Source organism: Artemia franciscana, chromosome 14 (genome assembly GCF_032884065.1).
Source record: "Artemia franciscana chromosome 14, ASM3288406v1, whole genome shotgun sequence".
In the NCBI taxonomy this organism is placed as follows: Eukaryota; Metazoa; Arthropoda; class Branchiopoda; order Anostraca; family Artemiidae; genus Artemia; species Artemia franciscana.
The window spans coordinates 31,222,512-31,242,967 of record NC_088876.1 but is presented as its reverse complement, the minus strand read 5'-3'; the positions used below and the strand labels follow the sequence as shown (position 1 = coordinate 31,242,967).

At 34.6% G+C, this 20,456-nt stretch overlaps 2 protein-coding genes across 2 annotated transcripts in view; both read left to right on the top strand.

The window, feature by feature from the left end:
- LOC136035573 (NAD(P) transhydrogenase, mitochondrial-like) overlaps positions 1-4,733 on the top strand; it is a gene marked incomplete in the record, with an annotated part of 125,344 nt that extends 120,611 nt beyond the window's left edge. The window contains 1 exon segment of the mRNA XM_065717448.1: positions 2,291-4,733. Within this exon segment, the coding sequence (XP_065573520.1) occupies positions 2,291-2,440 (150 nt within the window).
- An 8,912-nt stretch (positions 4,734-13,645) lies between these two features.
- LOC136035572 (alpha/beta hydrolase domain-containing protein 17B-like) overlaps positions 13,646-20,456 on the top strand; it is a 78,205-nt gene continuing 71,394 nt past the window's right edge. The window contains exon 1 of the mRNA XM_065717447.1: positions 13,646-14,357. Coding sequence (XP_065573519.1) covers positions 13,987-14,357 — 371 coding nt within the window. The 5' untranslated portion in view covers positions 13,646-13,986. The remainder of the gene's footprint in view (positions 14,358-20,456) is intronic.

Here is a 20,456-nt window from a genome sequence, read left to right as displayed (position 1 = left end):
AACCACAAAAATGTAAAAGGAGACACTGGTCCAGATGGCTTCTTGATTTTTCATGTTTTGACCATTTTTTTTCTTTTTCTTTTTTTTTTTCTTTGGGCTGAGTATTTTCTGCATAACATCTAACGAAGCTCAAGGGGTCACAACTTTCGTAAATTATGTACACTAGGTGATCCATTCCAATTGTGGTGGAACTGTGCCACACGATACATTCACATCATATGGTAGAAAGTGGGTAATCCCTCGACGGATGTGTGTCCATGAATTTTTTTTTTTTTGCGATTTTGTATTTGTGATTTATCTGTTATGACCCTTGTAGGCATGATTTTGTAAGGAAATCTTTAGTTTCATTCCATCAAACCGAACTCTAAGAATGTAACGCAGATTGTCTATTAGGCTTAACCATATATCTCACACCCAGCCGAGTACGTGGGCCGACAAATTCCTCAATTACATTGGCTATCTAACAAAACTCGCCCGCTTGCACAATGTCGCGCAATGTCATCGGATATCATCAAAGGCAAATTCTCAGACCGCATTTTGAAGTTTGCAATGATATTGAAGGGAGACATCTGGTGGAACCTTATAGCTAATCTGTGCTATATAAAAAAAAAAAAAAAAAAAAAAAAAAAAAAAAAAAAAAAAAAAATTCTTAGAAGGAAAACCTTTTAATAAAAAAAAAAATGCTGACAGTGGGATTCGAACCCTAGACCGTCCTACGCAAATTGACTGTCCTAACGCAAGTTCTTCTGAAGTAAATCAGAAAAAAAAAAAATCTTTTAAAACTCCTGATATTTTTACTGTTTTAGATTGGTGAAATGTAAATTTTTCAGTTTGTGTATAACATCCCGTAGCTTTAAAACTTTCTAATGGGTTACCTTCTGTGCATTCTTTGGCAGAAGTACTATCATTGAGATTCAAAAGCACAAGCTCTAAAATGCCAAATAAAAATAGCTAAAGTCAGATCGTAAAAATAAGATTGTAACCGTAAAATCTCGTCTGATCGTAGGTTCAACGGAATTTGTGCTAGGCTGTCGCAGATCTTTCTGACAGATCTCGCTACCAGAAAACTTTCTTTTAGTAACGGATCTGTCGAGAAAAGTTGTGACATGATTTATTTCTTTCTTGTTTCGGATGCAATTGTATGGCTTTCTCCTGAAAATTAAGAGACACTCACTGTTTCTTTGCATTTCCTAAGGAAAGTAATTCTAATGGTGTTCTTTTTTCTTCTTACCTTGCATTTTATTTATTTTTTCTTAATTTGTATCATTAAATGCTATTGCATAAAATTCTATTAAATCTTAGCATTACCAAATAATAGGAAATTTATTTAAAATAAAAATTTGTGAATTAAATGCTATCAATTAATATATACTATGAAATATTAAATAGAAAAATGTTTAAAAATAATTAAAAATTACATTTTATTTAAAAAATAGTTTGACCGTACTGTAATCAATTTTGTACGAGTAAATCATTTGAATAACAACATCTTTTTGGTGATTTTTGCAAATTTTCAACTAAATTCTAAAAACTTTCTTGTTTTATGTTATCAAAGACATTGTATCTTTTTTTGTGGGTAGGGGGGGGATAAGTCTACTAGGCTCATCTAGGATGGGGTTGTATGAGTTCAGGAATCATTAAAAAAATTTGAAGTTGTTTCTTTTTTGCTTCAAATTATTGGAACTACTTTGGAAGTGGGAGCCTGACTCGCCTGACCGCCCTAATAGAGGGGTCCTTTTATTTTATGTCGTTAGGAAATAATTTTTTAAAGAAAAACTTGAACATATTCAGAAATTACAATAGTGTTTTTTCGAGGAGGGGGGGGGGACTTTAAAGCCAAAGTATTTCCTATATTCCTTTGAAATTAAGCTGTTAGATTAAAATTAAACATCGGAAAAATTTGCACCATTCCTCAAGAGCTTATGTTTTTGTGAGAAAAAAAACAAGTATGGCGTGAGGACGTGGCATCTGGCATCTGGAATACATCTTACAAATAATCAACCGTCTAAAGATGTAAGAAAACGCGTTGGAAAAACTTGCTACAATTCTCAAAAGCTAATCTAAACATAAATTCGGCGGTGACATGGTGAATTTCCACGTGATCTGAGTTCCTTAATACATCTGACTAATCTTCCTCCGTCTAACAACGCAGAAAAACATAATTTCGTTCTAAAAATTTGCCACATTTCTCAAAACTTTACTTTTTATGAGAAAATGCGTCAGTATGACATGAGAACACGTCAGTTGGAGAGGCTTCTAATGTGTTTTTAAATGACGTTACATTTTTTAGGTTGTTGTAATGAAAAGATCGTTGGGTGTTGGCTACGCAGCAGTTGACAATCCAATCTTTTTCAAACCCAACACGTCCATGCTCCTAGGAGATGCCAAGAAAACGTGTGACGCTCTTCTGACCAAACTTAAGGATCATTATGAGGTCTAAACTATAAGTATCAATTGCCTGTATCTTGAAGAAACTTGAAGTGAAGAAGAGGAAATAGGTCTTATCAGTAGTTTTTTAGATTTCATCTTTAAATGTAACGTCCCAGTACTAATAATCCAGGAAGTTTATTGATTCCATTGCAATTCATAGCGTCAGTAATTCCGATTTCAAATTTACCTAGTATAGGAAGGTAGTCTAAGGAATGGGAGAAATTAACTTTTTTTTCTTAGTCGAGGTCCTAATTTAGGCGAATTACTAAATACTATTAGATTATGGAATCGGATAGTAGTGTTGTTATTTATTTTCATCCCACAAACGGATAGAAATCAAGCTTGTTTTAAAGAAGAAATGTTGATAGGGTAAATAATTTTGAAAAATAGGTAATATGTCAAGCTAATTACGCAGAAGTCAGTCATAAAAAATGAACAATTTCGCCAGGTACGAAAATTCACAAGCCCCCCGCCCCCTACCTCACTCCTATTTGCTTTGAAAAATAAAAAGCTTGAGAGGGGCTTTTTAAAAAGGAGCCAAATCTTTAGTCAATGACCAAGATTTAATATCGGAGACAGTTTTATAAAGTTTAATCAACCAATATTATATTCTCCTATTTTTCATTTTCTTTTTTTCCTTCCTTTTTTCCAGTTTCTCTTCCTTTTTTTCCTTTTTTGTCATCTACCAAATTTATCTTTGCCGGTCCCCTAACGACCCCAAAGTTAGTTACTTAGTACCTGATTTTTTTTTTTCCATTCTAAAGCAAAGAAATATTTACGAAAATCTCACAATTTCTTTTCACTCACTTTTTTTCTTTTTTTTGGAGGGGTGGGGGGCTGCCTTTAAGAAACTGTTCAATATACGAAACCTTACGTTGTATTTTAGATTCTTATTTTTACTGCGTAGTGAAAAATGTTCGTAACAAACAACAAATTAATCATATCCTTGGTGTAAATTAAGATTGGCTTTCAAAAAAATCTATTAATCTACCTAAGTCGCGTCAATTGGGGGGGGGAGACTTTTTTACCTCTTCCCTCCACTCCCCTAGATTTTGATGTGTTATTTTCGGGGGGGGGGGGTCTTTTTTGCTCCTACCCCTCTAATACCCGTTTTGACGCCAGTGATAAACCTACTTCAATCCATAGGCTTTTGGCTAATTTGAATGTCTGGTCGAGGTTCCTCGACTTTTTTCTCAAAAATTCTTATTTTCTGTTTGGCTCTCTGCCAATTTGCTCTGTGTATTCTAGCGATGGTTATCGATTTTTTTTTTTTTTATCACCTAGCTACAACTTTGTACATACTGAAAGGATTTAGCCAGGGTGGAGTTCGAAGAAATTCATGTTAGAATTTTATTTGAGCAATTGCTGGAACTTAGTGTGTTTAGCATCAATTCTCCGACCTAAAGACGGTTTTTTTAAGTTTTCTTTGAACTTGGATAAACATAACTTCTTTTGGTTTTACTTAGTACTCTAAGTTTGATAGTGATTCTTATAAGAATTATTTCCTCTTCTTGATAGATTTTAAAAGTTATTTTTTATTTAGATCGAGAAGTTTATTTTAACTTTAATTACTGTAGTCTCTCTAAGAAATGCTGTATTTTACGAGCTCTTCTAAATCCGTAGTCGAAGTGAATTCAATAAATACATTGCAAGAAAGTGTCAAATTAATATTAATGAATGTTTACTACTTCTCAAAATAATCCTTTAGAGATAATACACATAAAATAGCTTTTAAGATAGTAAAAATTTGTTTTTCAAATTTGGTGCTTCAGAGCGTTGTTTGAGTAAAGTTTAAGGAAGCAGAAGAACATAGCCAAAATCTCTGCCATTGGCACTTTGTGTTAAAAACTACCGATTTCCCTGTTCAGCTCACATCAGTCGCGGGTCCTAAAATCAGCAAGCTCATTAGGAAGAACAAATTAATTTTGGTAACTGAATTTGTTTTTTAATTAATTAATATAAGTGGTAAATTAATTAATTTAATTAGATATAAATTCGTAATTTAATAATAAAAAAGTTTTTTTTGTTTTCGAAACGATGGGTGCAAGATTTGTGGGACAACTAAAAGTTAAAGTTTTTGGCGTATCTGTTTCTGTTGCAATATAAGAAGTAATCTGCTGCCATTCAAAATCTGTCTGCCCATTGCTTATAATTCAAATCGTAGATGGTGTTAAAACGCTGCCATGATAAAACTTAAACTTTCGGTCTTATGGTATAATTTGTTTTATTTGTTTCTTGTGCATTCTTAGTTACAGATTTTCGTCTTTTCTGTTTTGATTTAATAAATAAATTAAATTAATGACTTTGTTGCGTTTCTTCCCTTTTTTAAGTAGGCCCTGAGACAAATATATACAATATTACATTTTTATGGAACAAATGCTAGGGAGTATGATGGTTGGTGAAATTTTACGCAATATATAAAGGGTCTTTGCTAATAGACCTTATCTTAGACCTTAGATCCTCGTGTGCCTCCAGAGGTACCCAGGGCGTCCAAGAAGAGTCTCCAGTCGTCTCTGAAACTTGCGGCTGCGACAATGTCTTCCTACTCCGGCTGTATTGAGGCGTGAAGGTGCCGCAGGTCGTTATTGTAGGTACGACGGAGTGTATTTTTGGGTCTTCCTCTGTGTTGGGTGCCTTCGGGTAACCAGAAAAAAGTAGACTTGGGAATTCTGGAATCGTCCATGCACAGCACATGTCCGAGGTAGCTCCATCTGCGCCTTCGTATGGTCTCGATGACGGACGGTTGACCTGTGATGTTTCTAATGTGCTCGTTCGTTACCTTCTGGGTTCAATGGATGCCGAGAAGTCTACGTAGGCACATGTTTTCAAACGACTGAATTCTCCTCTCTTGTTCTAGATTGAGATGCCATGTTTCAGATGCATAGAGGAGGACGGGCAGGACGTTGCTGTTGAACAGGCGGAGCTTAAGCCGGAGAGAGAAAGTACTCGATCTCCAAACTGTTTTGAGTCTGTTGAAGGTGCTGCTAGCCCGTCCAATTCGGGCGATGACCTCTTTGCTTCTTTGGCTGTGGATCCCGTGTTCTCGATGGCTCTTACAAGATATTTGAAATGGACCACTTGTTCCACGCCGTTATCACTATATTTGATGTTCATAGGTGAACCGCTAGTTGCCATGCCTTTGGTTTTACTGGTGTTGAGTCCAAAACCTTCTGCTTTTTGTTGGACAATCGAGAGCAGCGCTTGAAGCCGTGATTTGCAGGTTTCGAGGATGGCAATATCGTTAGCAAAATCCAGGTCGCTCGGCAGGCGATCATTTAGGCGTAGCCCAGTTGAGTCGACGCTCCTCAGTACGAAATCGATGACGATCACGAACAGTAGTGGGGATAGCACGGTCCCTTGTTTCACCCCGGAGAGGATGGGAAATTTGCGTGAATTTCCCTCTGCTGTCTTCACACAACATGTTGTATCTTCATACATCGCCATGATGGGATTTACTATGATATCAGGGATACCATAGTGGCGAAGGAGCTTTTTATCGTTAGTCCCCCCAACTTTACCATCATCATTTTGCTGACAAATAAATGCACATGACAAAAATGGACTCAAACTATTTATTTATACTCAAAACACAAGGTTCATCCATCCCAACTTTAGTTGGAAAGAAGAAATTGCTTCAATCTTCTACAAAATACTCTTTGAACAGTGTATTCTTTGGTCTGGTCTGATGGGGATTTTCAGTGATAAAATATTGATGATACTGAGGAACGAGGAGACTTTCGGGAATTAATCCGCTTGGCGTCTCTGAACCCGAATACGAGAATTGCAAAGCAAGGAAAGGTGTTCGAAAAATGAAATTATTTATGATGAACGAATATACGTTTTGGGATGAGAGCAGAGTACCTGGACTTCTTAGTCATCTTTGTGTTTGTCCGTCTTCCCATGGTGCATGTCTGAGTGTCGTTAATGAAATATGAAAAACTTTAGGCTTCCATTTCTTGTTAGGGCCAACAAGTCAGGAACATGCACTTCCTATGAAAAGAGGCCGTGCTTGTTTTTAGCCTTTTCCTTTTTTATTCGTTTGAAAGGAATGCATTTAAAGGAAGAAAATAGTAATTAAAAAATATATGCCCATCTGATTTTGGGACATATCTTTTTGGTATTTCTCATTGAAAAAAAAACGACAAAATCCCCCCCCCTAATTTTGGAAATATACCTTGCCCCGCCCGCTACTCCCGCCTTATTTACGTAAAATAACGACGGTAAATATTGACAGCTAGAATCTTTTGGTAAGAAAAAAAGGCCAATTCTGGATCTTTCTCCAGACCAAGAGGTAAGGCGTTTGTACTGACAGATAAGCCGTTTACACAGTCTTTCAGAACGTATCATCAAATGATAAATATTTAAACTACACAACAAGAATAAAGAAGAGCATCCACCATATCAACAAAAACAAAGAGATTTTTCAAACAGCATATAAATTACACTTAAATTATACAACAGATAATTTACATTTTAAGAAAAAAACTCTCGTGTTCACACTCTCGTTCGATTTACAAAAAAAAAAAAAGGTGTAGGGTTTGTGAATCTTCAAACTACGAATGTATAAAGCTAAGTTTAAAGACATAATTTTACCTATAGCAATAGCAACATTGGCAATAGGAACAATAATAATAGCAACAATAGCAATATTACTTTAACAATAGCAATAGCAACAATAGTAATATTACTTCCTCTTCTCCATTTTTCTTTTGTTCTGTTCATGGCTTTTTTCTTCTTTTTTGCTCTGGCTACTTTTAACTCCCTGAGGAAGTAATTAAAGTAAAATTTGTATCATAAGAAAAAATGTTCCAAACGTGAGTTTGAGAAGGAATGAGAAAAAGCTTGAAGAATCGTGACTTTAGGTATAAATAGATTCAAGATGGGGTTCAGGGCAAAAAAAAAGTATTTTTACATCCTTGCTACTTTAAGGAAGGCCCAGTACCGAATAAAGATATTACAAAAATTTGAAACCGGGGCTTAGTCTTCAAAGTTTTTGTAAAATTGTTCAAGTGTATTTGGTTTTATGAATGTCCGGCTTCATCATATAATTTTGAACAGCCCGTCCTATAGAGCCTTCCTAGCCGAGTGATCGGTATACTACGCTTGAAATCCTTTGCCATTGACGACAGGAGTCTTAGACCTGGTGTCGCTGGTTATTTGGTTTGGAATGGGTGTCAGCGGTGGCTCTGTAAGATTAGCCAGAGTCGAGCCAGATTCAAATGGATGTCTGGAGAAAAAACAATAAAAGCTTCGGATGTCTGCCTGTAATCACCCGTTGCACTACCGACCGAAAGCAGAGAATCAGAAGATCGGCCATTGGTGGATCACCATTGGTCAGCATATTAAAATCTCGATGTGGAAAGCTTGTACTCGGTTCTTATTCTCATTTAAGGTTGGTTTTCTCGAGTTCATCTTTTTCTGTGATTATTGTCGAAGTCATTAACAGAAGTCTTATATTAAAGTTTCATTAAGTCTTCATTAAGAAAGCTCTTCGTGTTGCTAGAAATTCCTCATTAATCGTGTTGCTCTAAGGTACCAAAAGTGATGTTTGTTCATTTCGTAAAAAGGTATCCAAAATGAATATAAACAAATTTTTGATGCGTTTTTTGAAGTTTTTTTTTACCCCCTCCTGAAAAAAATCCTGGATATGACTCTGGTTAGACCTCAAGAGTATTTCTAATGCTCTTGGATATTTCTAATTAGATCATACCAAGAGGGGCTATGGATCTTGGAATGTTATCAATCAACCCTAATCAGAAGAAGATGTATGACGTGGAATATTTTTAGTTCAGAGCAAAAGGAGCTGTGGGACTTGAAATGTTTCCGATAAATGTGAAAAACACATCCTTAGCTTTTTAACTAAGAACAACGTAGTTTCAGAAATTTTAATATTTCAAATCTACTCTTGGCCAAGGGGGGCCTTAAAATAGTAGCAATTGTCGCCAAATAGGCGTAAATGTGCGAAATACTTGAAAAATTTGCACGAAAAATTTAATGACCATGTGCCCTGGGCCCATGGGACTACAATGTGTAATAAATTTTTTCATAAGTACACAAATATTTTGGGGCTGATTAGCTTAAAGTGTAGAAGGTCTTTTGGCCAAAAGAAGTATGTGGGCCAAAGAGACCAAAAAGCACATAACAGTTCCAGGCCTTAAGGGTTTTTGTGGCCTCTCTTTTTAAATACCAAACTAGTCGTTTCAAGATTATGATATGAAGCTTCGTTTGGCATAAAATTGCAAAAATTTAGACACGGTAAAATAACATAGCTCTTAAAATTCCTTAGCCATATTAGCTCAACATTGGCAAAATAGAATCGAATGTGTATGAAATAATCCCACACCAGACATCCGACATGTACCAGGCCTCTCCTGGCTTTCTTTTCCACTGAGTTATCATTGTCTTGATCACGCAGAAATGTAAGACACCCTTGTCTGGAATATTGCGCGTAAGTCCTACAGGTTTTGACTTAAGTAGCTATGGTAAGCAGTAAGTCAGCCACATATAGACAGCCTTACCCATGCTTGTTCCACCACATAATTTATCTGTGGTAGGTGTAGTTCAAGAACCATTCTTCAGCAAGTTAGAGTTGGAAACTTATAGTCTAGACCAGTGGTTCCCAACCGGTGGTACGCGTACCCCAGGGGGTACGCGAAACCCTCGCAGGGGGTACGCGAAGGTCCCAAAATTAATTTAGTCTACATCTTTAAAACTTGTTTCTGACTCAGTTCCAACATTTCCCTCAAAATCAGATAACATAACCCATTGTACGTAATTTCAGACTCATTTTCAAAACTTTCGCTTTCAGTAACCCGCTAATTTTTCTCCATAGCCGTAAGGTCTCGATGCTAATTTTTCTCCATAGCCGTAAGGTCTCGATTTAAACTCAGCGAGTTCAGTATCTTGTCATCTGTTGAAACAAGAAGTTCGTGAATTGTGGTTGCAAACAAAGATGGATAGATTCCTGATCAGGAATAACAAGAAGCCGAATGATGGTACCCAAAACTCTGAACCTGCACCTAAGAAGAAGAAATATGACGAATCATCGGTCAAAGTGCGTCGATATTTGTCAGAATACCTAGGGCTCGGATTTAGTGCGACAAAGTCTGATCCAGTGAATGCACAGTGCGTTCTTTGTGGTCAAATCTTGGCCAACAGTTCCATGAAACCTGCGCATATGAACCGGCATCTCAGTACTGTGCACCCTTCTCATGTCGGTAAGCCCATAGAGTTTTTCAAGCGTAAACAAGAAGCATTCGCTAGTAACTGTTTGGAAATTGCAAAAGTGGCATCAGTTTCTTCAAAGGCTCTCCGGGCTTCGTATGCTGTTTCATATTTAGTTGCGAAACAGAAAAAACCGCACACCATCGCCGAATGTCTGATATTACCAGCACTAGTGAAAGTCAGTGAAATAATGTTTGACACGAAAACTGCTACTGCCCTTCAGTCTATACCTGTGTCGAACAATACCATTTCAAGAAGGATAGAAGACATTGCAAGCGATATTCTCATGCAGGTTATTGAGCAAATAAAGTTGACGAAGATGTTTGCGTTACAGCTTGACGAAAGCACGGATGTGTCAGGTGAAGCCCAGGTGATCGTCTTTGTTCGATATCAAGATTGTTCTGACATAAGAGAAAATATTCTGTTTTGTCAAAACCTACAGTCAAGAACAACAGGAGAAGAACTATTCAAGGTGATTGACAAATTCTTCGCAGAAGGGGGCATCTTGTGGGACTGGTGTCTATCAGTTTGCAGTGATGAAGCTGCCGCCCTAACAGGGAAGAATAATGGGCTCATGGCCTGAATAAGGACGAAAAATCCAATGGTGAAGTGGTTGCACTGCATCATTCACAGGCAAGCTCTTGCATCGAAAAGGATGAACGCACATCTGCACGAGACCCTCAACGAGGCTGTAAACTTGATCAACTTCATCAAAGCCCGACCGCTGAATTCAAGAATGTTCTAGTTGCTGTGCCAAGAGATGGGTTCAGAACATCAACATTTACTTCTGCACACAGAAGTTCGCTGGTTGTCTTGTGGGAAGATTTTAAACAGACTTTTCGAGCTTCGACAAGAAGTTCATATGTTTCTTCTGGAGCAAAAATCTGCATTCAGTTCACTTTTTGAAAACCAGGACTGGGTCTGCAGGCTGGCCTATCTTGCGGATATTTTCGACAAACTGAATGACTTGAATCTGTCAATGCAAGGTTTTCGAAGATGTGTGCTTTCATCAAGAAATTGGAGTTCTGGCTTAAAAAGGTTCAAAGAAACAGCGTTAGTGTCTTCCCGACCCTTGACAAGTTTGCGGACGATAGTGAAATTGATAACCTCAACACAATCTGTGATTGTATTCGGGAGCATCTGACAAAGTTGCGAGATGAACTTGTGTCATATTTCCCATCGATTATGAACCAAGATAGAACGCAGGATTGGATCCAAAATCCATTTGTTGAAGACGTGACCTCAAGCTCCGGTCTTAGTGACAAGCTTACAGAGAATCTGATCGAACTTGCCAGTGATCGCGCCTTAGAACTGAAATTCCAAAATGTAACTGTTTCCCAGTTTTGGCTGGAGGTGAAAGGAGAATACAAGGAACTAAGTGAAATCGCCATGTCTGCTTTGTTACCATTCGGATCCACTTACCTTTGTGAAGTGTCATTTTCGGCAATGTCATTGATCAAAACCAAACACAGAAACAGACTGAGTGTACAAAATGACCGTATAATTGCCGTTAGTGACATCGAGCCAAGATTTGATAATATTTTAGCAAAAAAGCACCCTCAAGTTTCTCATTGATTTTGTACGTACATTTAAACACCGTCATATTGGACGATAAATCTCGTGTTTTTGAAAATCTGATTTTAGTTAAGAAAAAGTAAAACAACGATTCTCAAGAAAGGGGTACGCAAACTTTTTGGGCCTTGACTAGGGGTACGCGGACCGAAAAAGGTTGGGAACCACTGGTCTAGACTGTACTATAGTGTGTCTAAACTATAGTCTATCTCAGTGCTTTGACTTTTATTACTCTTTTTTCAAGTCAATGTTTGCAGTATACACGGAGCGAGCCTTTGAGTCATCTTGCGAAAAAAAAGATCGTTTGACTCACGTCTGGTCGACCAAAGAGCGTCGGGTGGAACTGGTCGAAGTGAACAAAGATATGGTGAAAAATACTTACTGGAAGTGACTCGTGGTGGCATGAACAATTGTGCTTTACTTTTGTTTTAAAAATAATAGTTGCTTTTTACGTTTAAATTTGTCCTTTTTAATTTGCACAACCCACTTTTTAATTGACTTATTTCCATTTAAATGCAAAGGTATATATTATGGACAAATATGTGGGCAATATTTTTTTTTTTCTTCTTAGTTAGCGCCACATCTATTGAAACCGAAGAGTTTGTCTTTTGATATTTTTGCCATTAGAGTATGAGGTTTTAAAAGGCGGTTGAACAGGATAGGATTTTTGTCACTCGAATTTATCTTTTCTGATGCAAAAGAATTTTAGCCATCCTTAATTCAGTCATCATTGTTATAAGAAAAAGCAGTTAAATTGAGCAATGAAATCTGTTAATGGGAAAACCCAATTTAACTCACGATACAAATTCAACAGTCTTTGCAAGGCTACGAACAGGATTTTATTTCGCAGTGGGTGAACCACAAAATTTTGTGTTAGGGTAGGAATTTTAATATTTTTCGTTAGGAATATTTTAGTTTTTCTCTGAATATTGGAAGGTTTTAAATTGTCCTATTTTTCATGGGAAAATCTTATCTCTGTGAACACCATTGCTTCTATGTATTTTAGCATGGTATTTCCAAAAAAAAGGAAAAACATAGGTCAAAATGGGCAAAAATTTGCACTCTGAATTGATTCTTCCCCCTAATAGTTTGGAGCATTACTTTGGAGCATTCCAATATTACTTGTCCGACAAGAACAATTACTTATCCTTGGTGTTTCACTAGACGTAAATGACATTAGAGGTTAGCTGGATTACTGTTTGAAACGCTGTGGGCTATTTGTCAGATAAATCACATCTAGTAATCCCAGGAAACTTAGGATAATTAAGGATGAGCAACGTCACATATAACTAAAATTCAACCTTACAGAAAATTAAACCTTAGAGAAGCTTAAATGAAATTATGTTTAGAGAAAAAGGAATAGTAATTGTAAAATATGATACACCTTTAAGATATGGTAAGTAAGCTGTGATTACAGCAGAGTAAAAGAGATTAATATTAATATTCACCAGCTTGCCTGTAGTCTTTCAGTTGACAAGTTGCCGAATAAGTGTTTGTTGTTATATATTTACGGATTACATCCGGGGAAGTTAATAACAAAGTGGAAAAGCGGGATAAGGGATGCTCGAAAGCACCCTAAGTATGCAAATTTTAAAATGCAACTGTCAAGAAACCGCGAAAGCTAGCGAAAAGGTGGTCTCTAATGGCCAAATCACGAATTGTTTTCCTCAGCAAGCACAACCATCTTAAAAATTAAAGCGAAGGATATTAAAGTTTGATTTGTATGCTCTGGGAGGGCAATATATCAATGCAACTATTTGCTAAAACTTCTTCTGGAAAGTCACATTGTGATCATTGCAATTTGTAATTTGCCTCCTTTTTTTTCTATCTTAAGGGCCCGATACGCTTAGTTTTTTTCGGTTGCTGATTTCAGTGGCTCGGTGAGCAAACGATAGCAACACAAAAACAATGTCCTTTGTGCAAGAATCTCAAAACCAAACATCGCGTACACCAGCTTAGGGCCAGATTTAATGCTTTGACACTTTTAAGCTCAAGCGTTTTTGCCACTCTGTTTTTACGAGATTTTAGTTGAAATCCCTGAAATTCAGGGATAGTAATTGCACAAACAGAGCGTAACTGGTGGGCCAAGAGTGATGAAAGAGAGGTGATATCGAACTCTCTGCTCCCATTTTTGGAAGACATATGATGTTTTATAAGCGGCCGCAGAATTCCTGTGTTGTTTCAAAATCACTTTTCTCTGAATAGGCAGCTTGGCGGCAAAATAAATCTGACACCTCGGCGATATAGTACAGCAGTTCATTGTATTGCGCCTCCTGGTATTGTCCACCCCTAGGGGCCGAAAAAAGCTACTTGTGCCGGCCCTTTAAGAATATTCTATGTTTTTTTTTGTTTTTTTTTTTACCAAGTCTGCAAATTTGACCTCCGCAATATGTCTAATTTGTCAACGTAGCATAATTCTTCTCTTTCATCGTCAAGTTCAAAATAGACAAGTGAATCAGATTGTTTGTTTTTTGACAGAATCAGTCAAAGTTCAGAACAATGGCTCATCCTGGTTTACTTTATATATCATAAAAGTGATTTTAAATTTTCAGGACACTTATATTTTAAAGAAATCTGTAAGACCCTCTCAGTTAGGCCTAGGCTCCTTGCTAAAGTTATAGCTAATTAAAATTCTTTTTACTTATTGAGACATTCAATTTAGTTGAATTTCAAATCCCCTCAAAAGTGTTTGGATAAAATACTCATATATCCTCCATTAAAGAAATTTTTATCATCAGTGATAGCCTAGTGATCATTACAATGAATGGACTTAGCATTAGAGAACTGTGCTGCTTATTTTGCTGCCCTCCTTGGCCATCTAAAATTGCTGCCAAACTTGCATTCCTGCCCCCTGAGACAACCTATAATTTAGTTCCAAATGAAAATGGTACAAAGTATACCCTCTTCCTATCTGAAAAAGCAGAGTGGCAATATTCAGAAAGAGAAAAAGAGAATATAGAAGTGTGCTATGCAAGAACTTCCAGAGGGAATAAAATATCATGTATGTTTGTAAAGTGCTCACCAAATGCCAGATATACAATACTGTTTTCACATGGAAATGCTGTTGATTTAGGACAGATGTCAAGTTTTTACTTAGGACTAGGATCCAGAATAAATTGCAATATTTTTAGGTATGTATTTTTTTTTTCATTTGTCAACCAGACTTAAAAATTTAATATACTTTATAGTTTTGATAAATTTTATGATTAACTTACTAATGAGATAGCCTAGCTAAGAAATAGACATAGGCCTAACTTTAGAATCAGAATTTTATCCTGAATCCAATTATAATTGGTTGTTTGTTCTTGTCAGAAATGAACTTGTAGGTATATAGTGAATTTTCTGTAAGTCACTCCTTTTCTTCTAGGCCTAATTGATTTAACAAGTTGTCAAAATAATGGAAAATTTATAGCATACACACACACATGTATATATATATATATATATATATATATATATATATATATATATATATATATATATATATATATATATATATATATATATATATATATATATATATATATATAGCAAAAAGAGAAATCACCAATAGAAAAGGAAGACTGTTTTCCTAAATTAGTGACTAATATAGACCAGCACTTGAATGAGGCCTTAACCCTACTCATCCATAAAATCACATAGGTCAAACAGCATAGCCATGCATAATCAACCATAAAGAATAATCCATGGACAGGCAGTCATGTTGTCAATAAGTATAAGTTGTCATTTACCAAACAATAAATGTTTGTATGTTAACTAGTATTTATTTTGGTTTTGCCTCTTTTTTTTGTTCATTGAGGTTTTTCAGATTTGGAGCCAAGATAGTCTGACTGTTCTGATCTACATGGAGAGCCATTAGATCCATTTTTTCTCTTTTTTTTTACCAATTTTTGCCCCATCTTTGTCTGTTTGTTGAGTTAATTTCATTGTCGTATAATTGTAGTGTATTCTCTCTTATTTCTTTGTTATGTTAAAAAATTGTAATTTTTGAATATGACATGGATTCAATTTTTGTATTTGACATGAGTTGTATATAACATGGGTTCATTTTTGCATTTGACATGAGCTCATTTTTGCTTTTCACATGGGTTCATTTTTGTATTTGAGATGGGTGTACATGAAATGGGTTCATACAACAAACCTTTTTGTCAATCAACATGCATAATTTTCTGTAAGTACTCAGTTTGGGATATACCCTTTCATCAGTAACCCAACCACACCATGAAACTTCTGTGTACTTGTTTCAACAAACAGCAGTACTAGATGAGAGAACTTGTTGAAGAAAGAATAGTGGAAAGGCTTGTAGAAAACAGCCACTGAACCCACATAAAACGCTTTATTGACACTACCTGGTTGGCATTACAGCTCACCCTGTGTCCCTATTTTGGATCCTCTGTAGTGTTTCCAGCATGGTTTTAGGAACCCTTGCAAAAAGCACACATCCATATCATAGGCCTCAAACAAGACTTGTTTAGCTGGATGATATCAGGTTATTGAAAGTTTAACTCTGTGATGTGTCTACAATGTCAGGTTATGGGTTGTACAGTAAGTTACTTCAACTACCCCTCTGAACTTCTGCACCTTTGACTTTTTCATTTACATGGTAATTAATGTTCAGCTTTCTCTGTGAACTGGCAACATTTTCCTGTCTTCAAGAACTGGAGTTGCCAATTCACTCTCTATGGTCAAAAGATAACACGGTATTCAAATTCACTCAACACCCATGGAACCAGAAAAAAAAATATTGAAAATCATTTTGTGTTTGGAAACAAGGGATGCTTTAACAAAATAAAAAATAAAAAACAATTTTTTTTGCTATTCTAAATTTATATAAACAAGTTAAATCTGCTGTATAAACTGCATAAATTTTCTTAGAGAGGTTTTAAAACACCAAGAACTATAAAAATAAGATATGATTATTTGAATTGGTCAAGTGGAACTTAGATAACTATATATATCTTCAAAAAAATCAAAGAAATAGAGAATTTGATATTTAACAAAAAATAAACTTTATATGTAGTTATGCAGCTGTTGGCTGTAGCAGGCACCAAATTAAAAAGAGTGGGCAAAAAACAAGCAAAAAAAGCTAAAAATATATGGCAGCAGATGGCTTAAAAAGGTGCAGACTTTCCTTTGAAGAAGTAATTGACTTTGGGAATTATTGTGGAAGAAAAGTATGGTACCACTAAAACTTCACAATTTTGCAGCATCCAAAAGAAAAATCTTAGAAAATTGCAGTTTTAAGACATCATTTAAGATAGCTCTAGAGGGGGGGGGCAAAATATGTTTTTATTTTGGTGTCATTTGTACTTTAAAGATGGTGAATCCTATTACAAATTTGATTCAATTTTTCTGTTCTCTCTCTCTTCCTCTCTCTGTTTTTATTTTGACGTCTTTGGTACTTTAAGGATGGTAAACTTCATTTAAGATTTGTTTCAATTATTCCATTCTCTGTCTCTCTTTCCTTTATTTTGACGCCCTTGGTAGTTATGGTAAACTTGCATTTAGGGTTTGCTTCAATTAGTCTATTGGTGTTTGAAGAATTCGTTTATTTAATGGAAAAAAAAATTATGGTATTGTTTATCACATGCGTGCTGATGTTTGGAATATCACAAATCTGAATCCTGCTACCTACTCTTTCACAAGTATATATATATATATATATATATATATATATATATAATTTTCTTTTGGTTAAATGACTAATCAGTTTCTGGTACCAAAAGCAAATCACATGAAATTTTGAGGTCCAATTTTCGGTTTAATTAGGGTATACTTTCAAAGAGACTGGAATTCTACATTTTGCAAGTCAACTTTGTTGGAAGTTGAAAAAATCCAAAATTACAAGGAGGGTACACTTTGTTTTATATAGGCCTGAATTCCAAACCTATATTGCAACTGTTTATTATGAAGTACAATGGGATAGTAGATTTATATGTTCATTGTTGAATAGTAGATTTGTAGAAGGATAGTAGATTTAGTAGAAAACGTATTCAACAATAAATTTAATGGAAAAAGTTTACTTCATGGAAAAAAAAAATTATGGTATTGTTTATCACATACGTGCTGATGTTTGGGATATCACAAATCTGAATCCAGCTACCTACTTTTTCACAAGTATATATATATATATATATAGTATATGTATATATATATATATATATATATATATATATATATATATATATATATATATATATATATATGTATATATATATATAAATATATAAATATAATTTTCTTTTGGTTAAATGACTAATCAGTTTCTGGTACCAAAAGCAAATCACATGAACTTTTGAGGTCCAATTTTCGGTTTAATTAGGGTATACTTTCAAAGAGGCTGGAATTCTACACTTTGCAAGTCAACTTTGTTGGAAGTTGAAAAAATCCAAAATTGCAAGGAGGGTGCACTTTGTTTTATATAGGCCTGAATTCCAAACCTATATTGCAACTGTTTATTATGAAGTACAACGGGATAGTAGATTTATATGTTCATTGTTGAATAGTAGATTTGTAGAAGGATTGTAGATTTAGTAGAAGACTTATTCAACAATAAAAGCAAATGCACCATCATTTACACCTTTAAAGGTAAATAGTTTAAATTTCTTGGATTTTTGAAGACCATACACAAAAGTACCTTTTTTAAATACTGGTAGATTGTTTGTATCCCCATTTCACAATGTACCAAGATTTAATTAGTGTTAATTTAAGCCAATCAGATTTTTGATTGTATTTTCTGATTGGGTTAAATAAATGCTAGCCAAATATCAGTATAAGTAATGTCTCATTGTGAATAGGGCTTCTTTGGAAAATATGTCATTTTTATGTTTTGAATTATAGGCCTGTAGATAAAAAAAAAGTCATGTTTATTGGGAAAGCCTCCAATTTCAAAGTTCGAAGCTCTGATTTCAACCTATTTCTTTAATAAAAAAAAGAACATGGTTTTTATGTACCTTTTTTTTTAAATTTGTGATCCTTTTTTAAGTTTGTGACCTTGCCTTGGGCCTGCATGTTTTAGGTGATCTCTCAGGCAAAATTTTGTTTTAATGTTTTAGCCATTCCAATCAAAATACTTTTATTAAAAAAATACATGACAGAATATTGGAGCTGTGGAGTGGGTAGGTGCATAGGGGATATTGAAGAGGTAACATGTTGCCTTCCAACTGACATAATGAATAGACAAAGATAGACAAATGATAGACAAAGAATACTCAATAGAAGTAAATTTTTGTGCTTCACTATCAGCAGTAGTACTGAGGCCATTAGTTAACATTGATGGCATGGCATAGTCTTCTGTTTTATATACTTTTTTTTTACAATTCAGGCACATTTTTTTGGTGGAATATTTAAATATATTAAATACTAGCTGTTGGGGTGGCGCTTCGCGCCACCCCAACACCTAGTTGGTGGGGGCGCTTCGCGCCCCCCCCAAGCCCCCCCGCGCGCGTAAGTCGTTACGCGCCATTGTAGTTGTGTCCCTATGTCCCACCTGTGAATATAGATAGATATATATATATATATATATATATATATATATATATATATATATATATATATATATATATATATATATATATATATATATATATATGGTTTTAACTACGTAAAACTTGCGAATATACAACATTCTTTGCTGTCCCATTGTCTTTGCATATAAATAGATTGTCAGGTTTACCGACTCTTGAACATGCAACATATAATGGTCCATGGGAAAACAATCTGTATTCAGATCTATACCTCATGATTCTAATGATTGCCCTTGAGCTTTGTTGATGGTGATTGCTAATCGACCATTCCCTGTCCCGGTGTCCCGGTCGTCATTTACATCCCCCTGTTTCCCCCGGTGTCCCCGTTGTAGTTGTGTCCCTGTGTCCCGGTCGTCATTTATATTCCCTGTGTCCCGGTCGTCATTTGTATCCCGGTGTCCCGGTCTGTATATACATTCGTTTTTTAGTTTTGTTTTTCTCCTTTGTTTTTTTTCTTTTTTAGCTTATTTAGATTTTTAGAGTTTTTTTAGTTTTTTACCTTTTTTTAGTTTTTTTAGTTTTTTTTAGTTTTTTAGCTTTTTTATTTTTTTTATTAGTTTTTAGTTTTTTTTGTAGTTTTTGCCTTTTTTTTAGTTTTTTTAGTTTTTTAGCTTTTTTATTAGTTTTTAGTTTTTTTGTAGTTTTTGCCTTTTTTTAGTTTTTTTAGTTTTTTAGCTTTTTTATTTTTTTTATTAGTTTTTAGTTTTTTTTATAGTTTTTGCCTTTTTTTAGTTTTTTCAGTTTTGACGTCACCTGATCCAGTTTTTTCAGGTGACGTCACCTGATCCACGATCCACAGATCCACAGACAACTTATTTTTATATATATAGATAGTTTTTTTTTTTTACTTATGTCCTGGTCGTCATTTATACTCCCTGTGTCCCGGTGCTTTGTTGATTGCTAATCGAACATTCCTTTTGTCCTGGTCGCTTTCTCTTTGAGTTTCGTCATTTATTTTTTTCTTTTTTAGTTCTTTTAGTTTTTACCTTTTTTAGTTTTTTTAGTTTTTTAGATGAAAATTTTTTTTAGTTTTTTCCTTTTTTTCTTTTTAGTTTTTTATTGGTTTTTACCTTTATTTTAGCTTATTTTTCAGTTTTTTCCTTTTTTTTATTTTTTTTTATTTTTTATTTTTTTTAGTTTTTTACCTTTTTTTAGTTTTTTTAGTTTTTTAGCTTTTTTACTTTTTTTATTAGTTTTTAGTTTTTTTTTGTAGTTTTTGCCTTTTTTTAGTTTTTTCAGTTTTTTTTTTAGTTTTTTATTGGTTTTTACCTTTATTTTAGCTTATTTTTCAGTTTTTTCCTTTTTTTTTAGTTTTTTTTAGTTTTTAGTTTTTTACCTTTTTTAGTTTTTTTAGTTTTTTTAGATTTTTAGCTTTTTTATTTTTTTTATTAGTTTTTAGTTTTTTTTGTAGTTTTTGCCTTTTTTTAGTTTTTTTAGTTTTTTAGCTTTTTTATTAGTTTTTAGTTTTTTTTGTAGTTTTTGCCTTTTTTTAGTTTTTTTAGTTTTTTAGCTTTTTTATTTTTTTTATTAGTTTTTAGTTTTTTTGTAGTTTTTGCCTTTTTTTAGTTTTTTCAGTTTTGACGTCACCTGATCCAGTTTTTTCAGGTGACGTCACCTGATCCATCCACAGATCCACAGACAACTTATTTTTTTATATATAGATTGGGATCTAACATGCCCAGGAGCATGTTAGATATTGAAGTG